At 43.7% G+C, this 12393-nt stretch overlaps 1 protein-coding gene across 1 annotated transcript in view; it reads right to left on the minus strand.

Annotated features, from left to right (window-relative positions):
* Nucleotides 1-11059, minus strand: part of VSTM1 (V-set and transmembrane domain containing 1) — a 15388-nt gene extending 4329 nt beyond the window's left edge. Inside the window, exons 1-3 of the mRNA XM_007181426.2 lie at nucleotides 10974-11059; nucleotides 5015-5050; nucleotides 4625-4879 (exon numbers count right to left, since the gene is read on the minus strand). Of these exons, the coding sequence (XP_007181488.2) occupies nucleotides 4625-4879; nucleotides 5015-5050; nucleotides 10974-11007 (325 nt within the window). The 5' untranslated portion in view covers nucleotides 11008-11059. The remainder of the gene's footprint in view (nucleotides 1-4624; nucleotides 4880-5014; nucleotides 5051-10973) is intronic.
* Between the last annotated feature and the right edge of the window lie 1334 nt (nucleotides 11060-12393).

Consider the following 12393-nt stretch of genomic DNA (forward strand, 5'->3'; position numbering starts at 1 on the left):
CCAATATTCTACCCACACCCATCTCCTCTGTAACAGATGCTGTCCAACGTTCCTCCACCCGTGTTCCCCAGATTCCTTTGCCATTTTTTGCGTGCTAGATCATGGCTTTTTCCGCTTTCACCGTGAGCCACTTTGATGTCTTTGCTGGGGTTTGCCTGGAAGGATGCCTTGGGATTTATGTGGCCCAGGGCACCCCTTTACCAATGGCTGCCATTTGTGGGAGCAGTGCATCCCCACGGACATGTGAAAATGGGGCAGGAGCCAGCTGTTCCTGGATGCAAGCACAGAAACATCAGCCTTGCCTCATGCTTCAGTCCCTCCCCTTGACTACCCTACAGTTTCTCTCACACAGCAGTTCACTAGAAATGAGAAGTAAGTTATTGCAAAATTGTCCACCGCCCGCTAAACTGGGTTTGCCCTGAGATGTCCACATATCCTGGTTAGACTTTGCATCACTATTTACAAATTACAAAAATAAATTTGCAGAAGGTCTATGCTATTGGTCTAAGGCATCTGACAGAGCAATGGGATACAGCTTGACACAGGGCATAAATGAAGTCACAGGCACCAGAAGGAAAGCCTGGATTTGTGGCAAAGTTAGGTCATGAGATTGATCATTGGTCTCTGCCCAGAACTGGAGTAGAGGGTCCCTTTCTAGTACCTTGGAGGCATGTGTATACAGGCTGGGGACAGCATATCTGTGCTTACAGATATTTTACTCTGTTTAGAATTGTGGTGGTGTAAATGTGAGCTCTGAAAGTACATTTTAAGAAATGATATACATACCCACTAGGTTGGCTGTAATAAAATTAAAAGAAAAAAGGCAAGTGTTGGAAAGGATGTGGAGATATTGAAACCCACATAAATTACTAGTGGGCAGGTAAAATGGTACAGTCACATTGGAAAACAATTTGACAGTTGCTCAAAAAGTTAAATATAGTGTTACCACGTGTCCCACCAGTTCTATTCCTAGGTAGATACATAATTGAAAACAGGGACTCAGGTATGTGTACACCTAAATTCACAGCAGCATTACTTGCAATAGCCAAAAGGTACAAACAACTCACATGTCCATCCACTGATGAGTGGATAAACAAAATGTGGTCTATCCATATGATGGAATATTATTCAGCCATGAAAAGGAATGAAGTACTGATACATGCTACAACATAGAGGAACCTTGAAGACATTATGCTAAGTGAAAGAAGCCAGGCGCAAAAGACCACGTATTTTGTGAATGCATTTACATGAAATGTCCAGAAAAGGCAAAACCGTAGAGTCAGAAAGCAGATTAATGGTTGGCAGGGCCTGTCAGGAGAGGGGGGAATGAAGACTGACTGCTTAATGGGACTTCATTTGGGGAATTATAGTGGTGATGATTGCACAACCTTGTGAATATGCCAAATGCCACTGCCTTGTCCACTTTAAAAGGGTGAATTTATGGAATGGGAGTGATATATCAATAAAAAGAGAAAGAAAATAAATTATAGAAGAGCTAAAAATATGAAAGCTTTGACTTTCCATCTCATTTCTGATACTTCCAAGTTCTTTGACTCTACCGGGTAGAGTAGCAGTCATTTTGGATGGTGTAGCAGTCATTTTCCCAAGCCTGCTAATACTGAATAAAAACACTTTCAAAGAGGAATACAATGGAGGATATCTTTTTTTTTTTTTTCTTGGCCACGCCGGGGATGTGTGGGGTGGGGTGGCATGTGGGATCTTAGTTCCCCTACCAGGGATCCAACCCATGCTCCCTGTAGTAGAAGCACAGAATCCTAACCACTGGACCCCCAGGGAAGTCCCGAGGATATCTTTTAAAAAAAAATTCTATTATACTAATGACAACCTTGAACAATTTTGGTTCATTGGAGTAGATTACAGGAAGGTTATGAGTTGCTGAAAGAAAAAACGATTAAGCATCTACGTAAATTCCTCCGTGGTCCCCATGGTTAGGACTCCTCACTCCCACTGCCAGGGGCCCGGGTTCGATCCCTGGTCGGGGAACTAAGATCCCACAAGCCGCAGGGCATGGCAAAAGTAAATCCTTTTATGGATAAGCCCATTTCAGTCTAAACCTGAAGAAAACCCTAGTTTTTATGAGAATCTCTGAGGGTAGAATCTTAGTCAATTCTTCACGGAAAAGCAATATCAGAAAAAAAATTTAATATTCACCATTTTTTGAGAACTTTAAAGTTTTAACAAGTCTTTGATCATATATATTCCCAAAGTACCTGGACTCCACAGGTCCCAGTCCCGTTCCCCAAACCAGTCACACAAACTCACCCTCATTCTTCACGAAACTCCACTGTAGTTTTTCATTATGTAAAATGGCAGATGATTCACCTTGTGCTGTTTTATTCACCAGTGTTTTCAGAACCTGGGAGTGCCTTAGAGAGCATCTTCCCAACATGGAGAGAGGGGGCATTAAGGTTCTCCTTGTGCCTTTTAATCAGAAGGGCATCCTCTGCCTCATGAGGTGGATACAACTGGGAAAAACAAGTCCTCTCTAATTATATTACCTATTTTTGCAGGGTCAGGTCCACTTTCATCATCTTCATCTAGAAAACAGGATGCAAGAAAAGGAATCACGATGTTTATATGGGAACCTTGGGGACATAAATCCTCAAGTTCTGGCTATGGACTCCATGCCCTCTTTGGGGACCAGGGAAGAGAATGTCTTTTCCATTCTCCAGGTGCTCACTAGGTCCCCAAACCAGGGCCAGAGCACTAGATTACTCTTCTTAATACTGCTGAAGTTCGCTATTATTTTAAGAACAAAAATATTTATGAATGACACTACTTCCAATCCTAACCCCACCTTCCAGTCCTATCCCAAGAAAGAGCACCAACAGTTTGCAAGTATTTTCTCCCATTTGGTAGGTTGCCTTTTCATTTCACTGATTGTTTCTTTTGCTGAGCAGAAGCTTTTTAGTTTGAGGTAGTCCCACTTATTTATTTTTGCTTTTGTTTCTTGTACTTTTGGTGTCATAGCCAAAACAATTGTTGCCAAGAACAGTGTCAAGGATCTTCTTCCCTTTGTGTTTTTCTAGGAGTTTTATTGTTTGTAGTCTTATGTTTAAGTCTTTTATCCATTTCAAGTTAAATTTTTGTAAGTGGTTGAAGGTAGAGGTCCCATTTCATTCTTGTGCAAGTGCTTATCTAGTTTTTCCAACACAATTTATTGAAGAGACTATCTTTTCCCCATTGAGCATTCTTGACTTCCCTGTCAAATTTAGTTGATTGTATATACAAGGGTTTATTTCTGGGTTCCCAGTTCTGTTCCATTGATCTGTGTGTCTATTTTTATTCCAGTATCATACTGTTTTGATTACTATAGCTTTGCAGTATAGTTTGAAATCAAGAAGTGTGATGCCTATGGCTTTGTTCTTCTTTCTCGGGATTGTTTTGGCTATTTGGAGTCTTTTGTGGTTCCCTACAAATTTTAGGATCGTTTGTTCTATTTCTGTGAAAAATGCCATTGGAATTTTGATAGAGATTTGCATCAAATCTATGTAAGGTTTTGGGTAATATGAACATTTTAAACAATATTAATTCTTCTGATCTTTGAACATGGGATAGCTTTCCGTTTCCATTGTCTTCTTCAATTTCTTTCATCAGAGTCCTGTAGTTTTCAGCATACATTTGATGCTTTGACATCTTGGGACCTTGCTGACCCTAGAGGGATTCTCCTCCCATGTTTATCCAATTTCTAGGGATGGGAAAAAACTTTCCCTCAAGCACACCTCTCAAATGCAAACCAACCTATCCAGAGCCCACACTTCCAGCCACCTCCCTTATTGTTCTCTTATACTCAGGGACACTGTTTCTCTGCCCTAATCACCCCAGGCCCAGGTCCCAGACAACCAGGGACAGCCTCTATACCCCAGAGCCAATCCTCAGCCTGTTATTTCCCACAGAAACCTCAGTAAAGGCTCTTGCCAACACTCCTCCCCTTGTCTCTACATCCTGACTGGGTGCTTCCCCATGTGGTCCTGCATGGCGTGGCATGACGTGTCCCCTTTTCTTAGGAACTGTAACAAACTATCTTTTCAATAACAATCGTATCCTTATCTTTGGCCTTACTGTACCTCAAATTTTCTATTAATACCTTGTTAAAAAGCAAACCACAGGCCCAAAATGGAATCATTTATGTAGACCATGCTGGGGCTTACTACCTAACCTAACTGAAGCTTCAAACCCGCATCCCTCCCACCCCGTCCCCAAAAATGTTGTCTAAAGTGGTCAGTCGGGAATTTTCTGGTCACACCAATGAGGTCATCACAGGGGCCTCCTCCATCCCCCAGAGGACCATGAGGTAATCTGCCACATAGATCCCTTCTGTACTCCATAGGTAGGTTAACCTAAAGCTGAAATGATCTTTTTTATTTATGACTTCCTTGTCTGGTTTTTAAAAAACCTCTCCTTTTCTATAGCCCTGTGGAACTCCTCTCTACTTGCTAGAAGGGATGCTTCCTCCTTCATGAATTATTTGAGAAAGCCAATTAGATCTTTAAAATGTACTCAGTTGAATTTGGTTTTTTTTAACAAACTCTATTCTGAAACACTCGCCCACGTTCACATCCTTGAGACCCACTCAGAATCCCTGATAAGAGCCTTCTCACACTGATTTCCCATTTCTCTACAGCCACTGTCTTGTAGGTACAAAAGTACTGTCCAGCATCTTTAGGCTTCAGGTCAGTGAGGAGGAATTTAGTATCCTGTCCTGTTGAGTTGCAGTCTTGCTTGTACCCAGAGTCCTGCAACTTCCCCAGCACAAATGTCACATTCTGGACGTCAGACTGGCACTTGAGGGTCACGTTGCTGCTGTGTTCAACCTCTGAGCTGGGCAAGGCATGGAGGAGGGATTTGGAAATTTTCTCTGGAAAGAATTTGGAGTTAGTTTGACTCTTCATCTTGGTGACCACCAAAACCCTCCTAGAATTCAGAGGATGAAAGGGAAAAAGGTCATGAAACTTGGGGCACAGGAACAGAGTCTAAGTGGGAGACAACTTACCATTATTTTTCTCATCTTCATTGCCCAGACAAAGCCCTGGAAGAGAAACTCTCATGAGAGATGAATTATATGTTTGTCTTTTTTTTTTTTCTTTATTGAAGTAGAGTTTTGATTTACAATGTTGTGTTAGTTTCAGGTGTACAGCAAAGTGATTCAGTTATATAACATTCTTTTTCAGATTCTTTTCCCTTATAGGTCATTACAAAATATTGAGTATAGTTCTCTGTGCTATATAATAGGTCCTTGTTGGTTATCTATTTTGTACATAGTAGTGTGTATATGTTAATCCCAAACTCCTAATTTATCCCTCCCCGCCCTTTCCCCTTTGGTAACCATAAGTTTTTATTCTATGTCTGTGAGTCTATTTATGTTTTGTAAATAATTTCTTTCATATCTTTTTTTAGATTCCACATATAAGTGATATCATATGATATTTGTCTTTCTCTGACTTACTTCACTGAGTATGATAATCTCTATATGTTTGTCTTTGAGTAAAAATCAGGCAGAGACTGTGTGACTCATCTGTTAAAGATCTGCCTTATTCCTTGCAGGTACTTCCCTGGGTTTATTTTTTCACCTTTTACTTTTGTCCCATTGTTTGTCATTCGGAAGTTATGTTTACAGCGGTGATCATTGTGTAATGTATAAAAATACCGAGTCACTGTGTTGTACACCTGAAACTAATATAACATTGTAAGTCAATTATACTTCAATTAAAAATAAATAAGTACATAAAAGTTATTTCCCAGGCACCATCTCAAAAAAAAAAAAGTTATGTTTATGTACAAAATGCCAGCAACTTTTTCTGATATATTGCATTCCTTTCATAATTAGTCCTTCTTTTACCATCTGGAAATCACTGAACCTTTACCTGTATTTTCTGTGACTGCAATTTTTATGCTTTCCATTTAAAGAATGCAACAGTTATTTACTGTGGAGTGTCCATGTGGGTTTCCACCCACATCCAAATGGGGAGATTTGCTCTCCATGACGGGGTCATTCTTTTCACAAAGAATTGAAGATGTTTTCTGGTCCCAAATGCTCTCCTCACTTGCAGCTTTGATCTTTACGTACTTTAGCCCCTATCTCTTCTGTGCTCTATTCTTTATATTTCATTCTGAGATGGAGACATTAACCCACGGATGGAAATAAGGGACCCCCCCAGTCCCATATTGTGGGGGAAATGGATGCCAGTCTTGGGGCTCTGTTAATGGGTGAAGCTAGAATTTCTGTAGACATGAGAGTGACTCAGGACATCTGGCCCTTATTTCCACTCAGGGATGGACTCAAAACACAAGCCCCCAAGCTTCACCAGGAAGCAGGGAGGTGGGGTAGTGACAGTGGACCGAGGCTGCCTTAGCAGTGAGAATGGCTACGTTGATGGGTAGGAAATCGGCTTCTGGTTGGTCAAGGGGGTCCCAGGTCTCATGGTCTCTTTTTAGGCCCTCCGCATATTCTGCTTTTAGTCTCACGTCACCTCAGCTGTGCTATCAGCCAATCTTCTGCTCAAATGGTGATTCCCATTCTTCCTTTTTTTTTTTTTTTTTTTTTAAATAAGCACACAATTGCCTTAGGTTCACTTTACATCAGGAAACCCTACTAAGGAGTAGGTAAACATTGGGAGAGGGGTTCTCTGTTCTTGACAAACAAAACTGTAATGTATTCAAAGTGTACAACGTGATGATTTGATATACGTATACATTGTAAAATGATCACCACATTCAAGCTAGTTAACATATCTGTCACGTCAGAAAGTTACCTCTTTTGTGTGTGTGAGAATGTTTATGATCCATTCTCTTAGCCAATTTCGATATTATTAACTATAGTCACTATGCTGTTCATTAGATCCTCAGAACTTTTTTTTTTCTTATTTAATTTATTTCTGTCTGTGTTGGGTCTCTGTTGCTGCGCGTGGGCTTTCTCTAGTTGCGGCGAGCGAGGGCTACTCTTTGTTGTGGTGCATGGGCTTCTCATTGCGGTGGCTTCTCTTGTTGTAGAGCACAGGCTCTAGGCACATGGGGTCAGTAGTTGTGGCCCGTGGGCTCTAGAGTGCGCAGGCTTCAGTAGTTGTGGCGCCCGGGCTTAGTTGCTCCGCAGCATGTGGGATCTTCCTGGACCAGGGATCAAACCCGTGTCCCCTGCATTGGCAGGCGGATTCTTAACCACTGCGCCACCAGGGAAGTCCTTATTTCTTTCTTAATAAAGGACCACAGTTGACTTAGGCAGAGACCTGGCTGCAATGAAGACACTTGTTACTAAGGGGAAGAGACCCACTGGCATGTAGGGTAGCTTGAAAAAGCAAAGAATAAAGGGATAGCTCCTTGGAGTTTAGTAGAATTCTGAGGTAGGGAGCAGTGAGCAACATAAGTAAGCATATTTCACTGGAAATAATTACAATAAATAACTACCAATCAGCGAGTATCTATCATTTGGTAGACTCTTTACATACACCAGCCATTTACATACTTACATTATTTAGCAGGTCCTTTACAGATAACTGTCTTTTACCATACAGGCACCCTCTCTGCCTGACTCAGCCATGCAGCACACATTTAACATTTAGTGTGGTCTTTACATACACCACATGGAGAGCTGTACCATTCCCATGCTAGAAAGGGAGGAGTGGGTGACACTAGAAACCATAGCTCTCTAGAGAAGGGGAAAATTACTATGATGTTCTGACTTTTATAACAAGAAACATAGGGACTTCCCTGGTAGTCCAGTGATAAAGAATCTGCCTTCCAATGCAGAGGACGCGGGTTCGATCCCTGGTCGGGGAACTAAGATCCCACATGCCGCGGGCAACGTGCTGGCACCTGGGAGCCTGCGCGCCACAACTAGAGAGAGAAAACCCTCACGCCACAACTAGAGAGAAGCCCGCGCGCCTCAACGAAAGATCCCACATGCCTCGATGAATATCCCGCCTGCCGCAACTAAGACCCGACACAGCCAAAAACAAAAACAAAACAAAAAAAAGAAAGAAAAAGAAACATATATTGGGTCTTTGTCCCTGGTCCTGGCACAGAGCTCCTAACACCCTTGGAATGCCCTAAGTGTTGAGAGACGTAAAGGTGTCTTTTGCTATGTTAATGTAACTCTTGGAAAGTCTCTCTGTAACCTAAGGATGGGGGCTGGTTGCCACAGAAACAACCCCGTGATTAAAGGGTTGGAACTGTCAGTCTCACCCTCCCCCACCCCCTGACCTCTGGGGAGGTCATCAATTGCCAAGGATTTCATCAATCATGCCTATGTAGTGAAGCCTTCATAAAAACCCAAAAGGATGGGGCTCAGAGAGCTTCTGTGTTGGACACGTGGAGATTTTTTGAGTGTGGCGCGCTCAGAAGGTCTTTCCTCATACCTTGCCCTGTGTATCTCTTCCATCTGGCCATTCCTGAGTTCAATTCTCCTACAGTAAATCAGTAATCTAGTGAGTCAAATGTTCCTCTGAGTTCTGTGTTCTAGCAAATTTGAGTTCTAGCAAATTAATGGAACCCAAAGAGGGGGCTTTTGGAACCTTCAATCTATAGCCAGTTGGACAGAAACACAGGTGGCCACCAGGGCTTGTGATTGGCATCTGAAGTGGGAGGGAGGTCGTCTTTTAGGACAGAGCCCTTCATCTGTGGGATCTGACAGTATCTCCAGGTAGATAGTGTCACAGCGGGAGTTGAATTGTGGGACACGCAGCTGGTGTCAGAGAGTTGCTCGGTGCTGGGCGAGACAGTGCCACCAACACACACACACTGGAATTGGATGCAGAATCCTAACTGAAGTCTGAGAAATAGAATATTTCCTGCCATATCAGTAAACAAAGGATGTCACAGTCATCAGCGATTATAGCCACCTCCACCAGTGAGCTGGTGAGCCCTGAGGGAACTCAGGAAGGAAACAAAGAATCCCTGCCATCTAGCAGCCATCAGACTGCAGCCACTCCTCACGGTGAGCCCCGAGGGAACTCAGGATGAGAAAACGCAGGATACTGACCCCAGATAGCTGAGGTGCCTATCAAAGGAATGGTTTCAGTGAGCCCAGACTCATGCATCTTCCCATATACAGAAAAGCGCTAAATTCCTTAACTTGAGATATCTGGTTTTCTTTCATTAACGATAATCTTTGGACATTCAAAGTACCTGCCCTTTGATACAAAACTCCTATATATCCTGCAGGGTTACTTGAGATGCTGTCTCCTGGGCCTGAAGTCCTAAGAATATCCACCGAATAAAACATAACTCTCAACGTTTAAGTTGTGCGATTCATTTTTCAGTCGACAGTTCACATGAGGTCGTACTGGAGTAGGCGGGGACCCTAACCCAACAGGAGACAGTACACACGGAGGGAAGATGGCCATGTGACCATGTGAGGCTTTGGAGTAATGCGTCTACACACCAAGGGATGCCAAGGGTTGCCAGCCATCTCCCAACCAGAATCGAGGAGAGAGGCATGGAATAGACTCTCCCTCAGAGTCCCCCCCTTCCCCCCAGCCCCAAGAAGGAATCAACCCTGCTGACACCTTGATTTTGGGCTTCTGGCCTCCAGAACGGTGAGCGAATAGATGTCTGTTGTTTTAAGCCACCCGATTTGCGGTAATTCGTTACGGCAGCCCCAGGAAGTAAATGTGAGGAGGACGATGTCAGTGACCGCCCCGTTTATTCTGCCCTGCAGCTGGAGGTTTGGGGTATGGTGACCGGCCTCTCAAGCTCAAATGTGTGTGTGGGACAAGCATGACCTCAAAGGGAAGGGCTGAACCCAGAAGAAGGAAGAAGGAACTAGGGCAGATGATAAGTCCTGATGTCCTCCACACCATCCCTTCCCCCACCCCACCCCCCACCCCCTGCCACCCCTCTCACGAAGGAGGAACTAGGCACTCAGTCTGGTGGAACTCCTGTTTCAAATTCTGGAGCTCCCGTGAGACCAAGCCAAGATTATATTCCAGGTCTTCCATCCTAGAAGCTGAGGTCTGTTTGATCACCTTATGTTCAAGTTGAGGATGGTTGAAATCAGGCTAAGGATAGGGCTGGTCAGAAAATGTTATTTATATCCACCGTTCCCTGCCTTAGGGTCATAGGGAAGAACAAATCTGACTCCATATTGGATCTGTTTCTTTTACTTTAACCTTTGTATTCTATTGCTTTTGCTACAAGTTAATCACTAAAGCGATGTTGCCTATAAACTTAAAGTAGACATAATGGCCTATTTCTAGGAACCTTGCCTCCCATGCCTGAGCCTGAAGCTAAAATACCTTTGTTCAGCTCAAAGGAAACATCCTGACCAGGCCCACCCGTGAATGGCAGCAGGAAAGAAGAAGTTAATGTACCCCCTCCGAAGTCTGGCTGGAACAAGGAAACATTTGTAACAACTTGTTGCCTTTTTTTTACTTTACCTCCTCACCTCTCCCTCTTGGTTCTATAAAAGAAACTAGCATCCAGACCCCCACCCCCCCCCCCTCCCGGCAAGATGGTTGTTTGGGACATTAGTCCACCCTTTTCTTAGTCTGCTGGCACTATTCCTTGCCCCAACAACTTGTCTCTCTTGAATTATTGGTCTGTCATGCAGCAAGCAGTACAAGTTTGGACTCGGTATCAGTAGGTCTTTTCTGTATTCCTCGTTCATAACCAAACTCACAGCTTTTCACACCCTGTAGACCCTGCCCTCCTATATGCCAATGGAACATTCAAGGCAAGACGGTGGTACGTAGATGATACACACGTGGAGGTCCCATCAGAGCCGTGCCTATCTCAGCCAATTAAACCAAGGGTATTACCACACGTCTCTGTACCTCTGCTCCCTCATCCCTTATGTGAGAGCACCAAAATGAGGGCACGTGGGTACCACAGCCGGTAGATTGTACCCAACACACAGAAGCCATAATTTCTGTACTTGTCACATCCCCCATGTTAACCCCCACTCCACCGTGAATGTTCTCACCCATCCAAACCCATCGGTCCCCATCCTGGAGACTCACCAAGGTAAAGCAGGGACAGGAATTCTGTGATCATAGCGTCCCTTCTGCCCGGACCAAGACGCCGTGTTCAGTCTTACAGTTGAAAGGAAGAAACTGGACTGGGCAATTGCAACTCCCTCCTGCCTTCTTTGTCCAGAGGATGTGGGGCGAGAGGTTTTGCTCTGACACTTTGCTCCTCCACTACCTGGTGTACAGCTTCCTTCTCACAACTGACTCAGGAAACCAGAAGCCACCAATGACAGCATCTTCCTCATAAAGCTGGTGTATGTTGCCCCACCCACCCTGAGATCTCTCCTGTCTCATCTGAAGTCCTGCCCAAGACATTTTCTTTAAAAATAATTTGTCTTTTAAATAGTCTTATTTTTATTTTTTTAATATTTATTTATTTATTTATTTATTTATTTCTGGTTGCGTTGGGTCTTCGTTGCTGCATGTGGGTTTTCTCTAGTTGCGATGAGCAGGGGCTACTCTTCATTGCGGTGCGCGGGCTTCTTACTGTGGTGGCTTCTCTCGTTGCAGAGCATGGGCTCTAGGCACGCAGGCTTCAGGAGTTGTGGCTCGCGGGCTCAGTAGTTGTGGCTCAAGGGCTCTAGAGAGCAGGCTCAGTAGTTGTTTAAAATGTGTTAATTTCTGCTGTACAACAAATAGAATCAGCTGTACATATACATATATCCCCATATCCCCTCCCTCTTGCGCCTCCCTCCCACCCTCCATATCCCATCCCTCTACGTCGTCATAAAGCATCGAGCTGATCTCCCTTTGCTCTGCTGCTGCTTCCCACTAGCCATCCATTTCACATTGGTAGTGTATATATGTCATTGCTACTCTCTCACTTCATCCCAGCTTCCCCTTCCCCCCTGTGTCCTCAAGTCCGTTCTCTACGTCTGCATCTTTATTCCTGCCCTGCCACTAGGTTCATCAGTACCGCTTTTTTAGATTCCATATATATGCGTTAGCATATGGTATTTGCTTTTCTCTTTCTGGCTTACTTCACTCTGTATGACATACTCTAAGTCCATCCACGTCACTACAAATAACTCAATTTCATTCCTCTTTATGGCTGAGTAATATTCCATTGTATAAATGTGCCACATCTTCTTTATCCATTCATCTGTTGATGGACATTTAGGTTGCTTCCATGTCCTGGTTATTGTGGTACATGTATCTTTTTGAATTATGGTTTTCTCAGGGTATATGCCCAGTAGTGGGATTGCTGGGTCATATGCTAGTTCTATATATAGTTGTTTTTTTTGTTTTTTGTTTTTTTAAATTAATTAATTTATTTTTATTTATTTTGGCTGTGTTGGGTCTTTGTTTCTGTGCAAGGGCTTTCTCTAGTTGCGGCAAGCGGGGGCCACTCTTCATCGTGGTGCGCGGGCCTCTCACTTTCGCGGCCTCTCTTGTTGCGGAGCACAGGCTC

Source organism: Balaenoptera acutorostrata, chromosome 19 (assembly GCF_949987535.1).
Source record: "Balaenoptera acutorostrata chromosome 19, mBalAcu1.1, whole genome shotgun sequence".
Taxonomy (NCBI): Eukaryota; Metazoa; Chordata; class Mammalia; order Artiodactyla; family Balaenopteridae; genus Balaenoptera; species Balaenoptera acutorostrata.